The following is a 6,000-nucleotide window of genomic DNA, read 5'->3' on the forward strand; positions in this document are numbered from 1 at the left end:
AAGAAGCAGCCATAAAGTTTACGGAGAACAGGCGAGACGAGTTATTGGATGATACCGTGCGCCTCCTCTTTGACGCGGACTCCATGAGTACGAGGAAGTTTCATAGTGGTCTACGGCTGAAGGCAACCGTAGCGAAAAGCAGCAGCAGGTTTATTCCTAACGGGACGAGAGGGGAGGGCGTCTCCGCATCCGCCGACCCTCCGGTCGAAGCACCGTCGCGACAGAGACGAAGGCACGGTGAGATTCGTGTCACCGGGGAGCGCGGGATGCCCCTTGCCCTTATGCCGCCGTGGTGACGGATGCAGCGAGAGAGACTCGCGCCGGGCCACGTGGGCTCCGACCCCCTTCTGCACCGGCGCACAGAGCGAGAGCAGGCACAGCTTCAAGTGGAAACCACATTAAAACAAACTTTAGTCAACCCAAATTGTAAGCAAACCAAGGATGTGGATTACGACCGATTTTGGGCGACTTTTTCAATCTGCCGACGGCAAAAACGCTTTACGTATTTAGGGCTCCGTTCCGTACGACCCGCACAGAAGTGCCACGGAGGACTCTGGAAGGTTGTCCGTTTGGGAACGGAATATGTATCGTTTAAAAAAAAAAAAGAAAAAAAAAGTTAGCAATTGTTTGCTTTTTCAACGGGATTTCCAAATATTTTCGTTAAAGCTGCGCGTCCTTAACGCCTCTTCGCCCCGACCGTCGCGCTAACGTACGGACGCGGCCCACGCTGAACACGGGGAAGGGACTTTGATACCTCTTCTGTTTTATATGTCGGCGCAACACGAGTCTGCATACGTAGACTCCGGTTTCCTTTTTTTCCTGGCACAAGGTGGGTTTCCACCTTTTTCCACATCGTAATTGGTCTGGAAAGAGTAAATATTGCAAATAAAAAAAAAAAAAAAAAAAAAAAAAACGTTGAAAAATTTTTTGAAAAACTGGAGGATCCTACACAAGCGGGCCGATGTTCCTCTTATCATAGGGAATCGGCCGAAATGCATCACGGGTCATCGTTGCGAGTCACCATTTGTTTCTTTAAAAAATTGTTTAGCTAAGTCCATCCTACTTTATCACTTCACTATATAATTACACTTATGTCAGTCCACAATCCAAAATTCTGCTCTATTTTAGCTCATACATATGTGAAAGTCTAAAGAACAAAACGACAACTAAGAAAAAGCTAATACTTCATCCATTTTGATCAAATAAAATGCAAGATACAAATGTAAACCTGTCAGACATTTAAAAAACCATCAGCAACGTGTTGTAATACATCTCCCTAATTTACACTTTACTGAAATAAAAGCAATTATAATATATATTTTTGATGCTGAATTTCGTACACTGCAAAAATATTCTTATACGTCTTATTGTTATTCTTGTTTACTATTCACATATGTCAGGGTTATTATTACCGTGAATGTCTAAATAATGGCTAAAACATATCCATTTCTTTTTTCTCCTCACGAACGCAAAGCGGGTAGGCACAGGAAGTGGGGATCTGTTAACATGGAAACCCAAAAATTAGTTTTTAAAATAAACACAAAAAATTAAAAAAAAAAAAAAAAAAAAATCAAATAAAATTAGTGCTGGAAGGAAGACTGTGATTAATAGGCAATCACCGTTTTGGGGACTTCATCTGAGGCCAGCGCTCTCCGCCGTTTCCAAGAGATTCCTTTTCCGCGAGCTGTTTTTTTTTTGGTGATATTTCTTTTTTTGGTCGGTTGGTTGTGTCAAGCCAGACGTTTCGGGCTGCAGGTCGTCGGCGCGGCGCCGCGCTCGCAGAAGTTCTGAGATTCCTGTCCAACTCCATCAGTCCAAGTGCCTCCTTCTGTAAAAGTGCTTCTTTTCTCCGAGAGGGATGAGCCTCGCTACCCGGCGTCCCGACCGTCCCCGTTCGCAGCAGCTACGAGCGCGGAGTCCCGGGCTCCGCTCGCTCGCGTTCTCCCGCTCCGGGCCGCCGCGTTACGGTACGAGCGCGACTCGCCGTCAGTGCGCTGTCACACAGCCGTCGAACAGAGCTAAGAGCAGGAGGACTCAGACGCTTCTCGCCGGCGACGCGGCGTCTCCTCGGAGCCCTTCTTCGCGGCCGAGGATACCCCACGCGAGCCGATTTTTGCAATCCCGCTACTGGCCGCTTCATTTCTAATCGCATTTTATACAATTTCTACAATTTGGCTTCATTTTTAAAAAAGGCATCTTTTCTTCCGGGACACAAGAGCAAATGTTGCTCAGATTCTCGCCAAGTTAAGACTTGCGCAACAGATCCTTTCAGGAGTGACTCTTGCGGGCGGGAAAGCGACCCTCCGCTCGGCCGCTCGGTTCCTTCGACGATTCCGTGCTCTCGGCCGCAAAGGCTCCGCGTCGGGAAGCGACGACTCGAATTAGGCCTGGCTGGCGGGCGGGGAAGGGGCGAAACGAGGCAACCGACGGGGTTCTCGCATTCGGAAAGGCGAAACTGCCCCGTTATTCACAATGATCAAAAGGGATTATCCGGATACTTGAAAACTACCTTTTCCGGACGATTCTTTTGAGCCCATCTCAAAATTGCTTCTTAAAGGAGACCGAAGTACCATGCCTTTCAGCTCATCCGATTATCTCTTGGAGCGGTTAAGGTGAGGGGCGCCGAACTGCCTCGAGCGGCGCTACGGACACTGATAAACTGACAGCTGAAGTGTCGAGAGAAAGCCTAAATAAATGCTCCTTCTGCCTGTCTGCCTGCCTGCCTGCCTGCCTGCCTGCCTTCTTAGATCTTTCCGGAAACGCAGCGTAGCTTTCTCCAGGCTCAAACGTAAGCATTTGTGCGCTTTAGTTAAGGCTTCTACGTGTTCAAGTGTTTCGACCCCTGACCCCAGGGAGGCGTGGCCTTCACTGGAAGGCCTGGTGGAAGCGAGGCAGAGTGGTGGCGCTGAGGCTCGTGCTGAACACTGGAGGGAGCGAGTGCAGGGGCCCCAGGCCGAGGCCCCCGCCGGAGCCCTGCGACTCCTGAGGTTGTGGTTGCAAAGAGGTATGTGGCGCCGCGTGCGGCTCGGCCGCGTGCGAGGAGGAGGTGGACGACGAGGAGCAGGAGGAGGAGTAGCCCATGACCAGGCCGCTCGCGCTCATCGGGGGGGTGTAGGGGGGTAGGTTGAGCGGCAGGAAGCCCAGCAGGTGGGAGAAGTCCATGTTAGCAGCGCACAGAGACTCCGCGATGACGGCCGGGCTTTTGGACAAGAGGTGGTCCCCGCACAGCTCGTCCGGCAGCGCCGGCGGGGGATCCAGCCCCTCCTTGGGCGGGGAGCCTCCGTGGGGCTCGGCCTGCGGGGGCATGGGCAGCCCGCTCTGCAGATCCATCAGGAAGCTCTCCATCTCCACCTTCAGGGGCTTCTCCAGCAGGTATGAGGTAGATCCGAGCTGGTACTTGGGCGGGGGCGGCTGGGGGTGGTGCTGCTGCGGTTGCGGCGGCGGCTGCTGCTGCTGCTGCTGCTGCTGCGGGTGCGACGAGGGGGCAGGGTGGTGGTGATGGTGGTGGTGGTGGTGGTGGTGGTGGTGATGAAGGGACGAGGGCGTCTCCATGTGGCAGCCCATCCCCATGGCTGCCGACAGGGGCCCGGGCACCAGCGAGTGGTGCGGCGCCCCCGCGTTGGACATGGCCTGCAGGTGGGGGTTGTACATGCCCATGGGGAAGGCGCCGGGGAAGGGCTTGGCCAGCATGGAGTCCTTGGAGGGTCCCATGCACATCATGGGGCTGAGCTCCTCCTTGACGGCGCAGGGCGGCGAGCTGGAGCCCAGCAGGCCCAGCAGGTCCGGCGGCTCCGTCTTGATCTTGAGCAGCTCCTGCGAGTGGCTCTTCTTCACGTGCCGCGTCAGGTGGTCCTTGCGGCCGAATCGCTGGGCGCAGTACTGGCACAGGAAGTCTTTGCGGCCCGTGTGCACCACCATATGGCGGCGCACGTCCTTGCGCGTGTAGAAACGCCGGTCGCAGTGGTCGCACGGGTGCTTCTTCTCCTTAGCCCCGCCCGACGACTTCCCCGAGTGGCTCTTCAGGTGCTCCAGCAGCACGGGCGTGCTCTCGTAGCTCTGCAGGCACACCTTGCAGGTGAGGTCGCCGCTGGTGGCCGCGTGCATCGCCACGTGGCGCTTGTAGCCCAGCTTCGTGTTGTAGCTCTTGCCGCACTCCTCGCACTTGAAGGCCTCCTTGTTCGGGTCGTGGGTCTGCAGGTGGTTCTTCAGGTGGTCCTTCCGGTGGAACATCTTCTCACAGAACGAGCACTGGTGGGTCTTCTGCGGAGAGTGTGTGGCCATATGCCTGCAGGGAAACAAACGCAGGGTCACACTCCTCCCCAGCGAGGAAACCGCGGGCAAACGGCACAAGCGCGACGGGGGGGGGGGGGGGGACAATGACCGCCGACACGCAGCTGCGCGAACGTGAAATTCTACTGCTCATCTGCCGTGTTTCCCCAAGCGCTGGTCTCGGACATTAGGGTCAGCGTTTCCCCAGCTAGTCGGTGGGGGGGGTTTGACCGCATTTACTCACATCCAGGGTCTATACCTGAAGAGCTTGTACTTGGAGATGAAGGCCTTGCCACAGCTGGGCTGGAAGCAGCGGAAGGGCTTCTCCCCCGCGTGGCAGTAAGCGTGCAGACGGAGCTTGTCGTGTGGCCCGAAGAGGGCGCCGCACGCCGCGCACTCGCTCTTGCCGGGGCGCTGCTCCTCGCCCCTCTCTCGCTCCCCCTCTCTGTCGCTCTCTCGCTCGCTGCGGCGCGGCGGCGTGCCTCGGAACGGCTCTGCGGCAGCGGCGGCTCCTCGCTCCTCGCTCTCCGGGGTCAGTGCACAGATCTGGCGTGGGGCATTGGCGGCAACTGCTGCCATGGCAGCCCTAGTGAGCCGCTGCCATCGGGGGACGGCGAGGGCTGCCCTGCCCTCCAGGCTCTGCGTGGTGCGCGGACCGCGGCTGGGGCGCTCGGCGTGGCCCCGGGGCGCCCGGGCGGCCTTCGGCTGGGCTGCTCGGTCAAATCCGAGCTGCAACGAGCCATTAAATCGCCCGTGAGCGCACGGCTTCGTGCGGGATAACCAGCGCAGCTCACAGACACGTACGTTTTGCTTCCCTGCTTCGTTTTATTGATAAAATGTCTGCGTCTACACTGGGCCATTACTGAAATGCGAACCTTTGTACCATGTATTACACACCGAATTGACGAGGCGCTAGTCCACCCTGCTGCACACAAACACATTTAGCAGTAATCAAAATACACCCAAAGCACATGGACCAGAAAAGTGACCTTTACCTGCGCGAAGAACTTATCTCTTGCAAAGGCTGGATTCGAAGTCCCCTTCTCTCACCCAGTCCCAACTGCAGTAGTTGGGGACGAGTCGGTGGTGTTGCTGTGCATCTTCACTGCCCTAAGCGCGGAGAAAGTGACACAAATCACTCAACGAACACTGGAGCTCTTGTGCTCTGCTGGAGGGGTTCAAACAGCACGACAGCAGCGGGAGCAACTGGCAGAGATTCATTCTCCCAGAGGAAAGGTGCCGATATAGGTATGGACGCTCCTTGATACACCTAGGCCTCGCGCACAAAGCCCTGCCCCCTCGCGGTAAACCGCTCTGTCACAACTCATCACCTCGATGCTTTTAACTCTCGCTATTATCGCCCAACGTATCCATGTAAACACTCACAAGCACCAGATAAGAGCTGTAAACAGCAGAGGCAGCTGAAGGGTGGTGGCCCCGCGGTGCGTTTTACTGCCACCTGCTGGCTCGCTGGGTAAATGCAGGTGGCAGCTCACGCGCACGCGCACAATGTCTGAAACCGCTTGTCCCAAGCAGGGTCGCAGTGAGCCGGAGCCTAACCCGGCAACACGGGGCGCGAAGCTGGAGGGGCGGGGGACGCGCCCAGGAGAGGACGCCGGTCTGTCGCAAGGCACCCCGAGCGGGACTCGAACCCCAGGCCCACCGCAGAGCAGGACCCGGCCAAACCCGCCGCGCCACGGCACCACCCCCCTCCAGGTGGCAACTGCTACT

The 6,000-nt window shown here is 56.5% G+C and overlaps 1 protein-coding gene across 2 annotated transcripts; it reads right to left on the minus strand.

Annotated features, from left to right (window-relative positions):
* Nucleotides 1-2,865: 2,865 nt before the first annotated feature.
* plagl2 (pleiomorphic adenoma gene-like 2) lies at nucleotides 2,866-4,618 on the minus strand. Of its 2 annotated transcripts, XM_029249684.1 has the most exons (3): nucleotides 4,529-4,618; nucleotides 3,577-4,285; nucleotides 2,866-3,447 (listed from the first exon to the last, which is right to left on the minus strand). In XM_029249684.1, exons 2-3 carry the CDS (start codon nucleotides 4,279-4,281, stop codon nucleotides 2,866-2,868), a joined length of 1,287 nt encoding a protein of 428 aa, XP_029105517.1. In that variant the 5' UTR covers nucleotides 4,282-4,285; nucleotides 4,529-4,618. The 2 variants fall into 2 exon arrangements, with proteins under 2 accessions (XP_029105517.1, XP_029105516.1); XM_029249683.1 differs by having other exon boundaries at nucleotides 2,866-4,285.
* Nucleotides 4,619-6,000: the final 1,382 nt, after the last annotated feature.

Source organism: Scleropages formosus, chromosome 2 (genome assembly GCF_900964775.1).
Source record: "Scleropages formosus chromosome 2, fSclFor1.1, whole genome shotgun sequence".
Classification (NCBI taxonomy): domain Eukaryota; kingdom Metazoa; phylum Chordata; class Actinopteri; order Osteoglossiformes; family Osteoglossidae; genus Scleropages; species Scleropages formosus.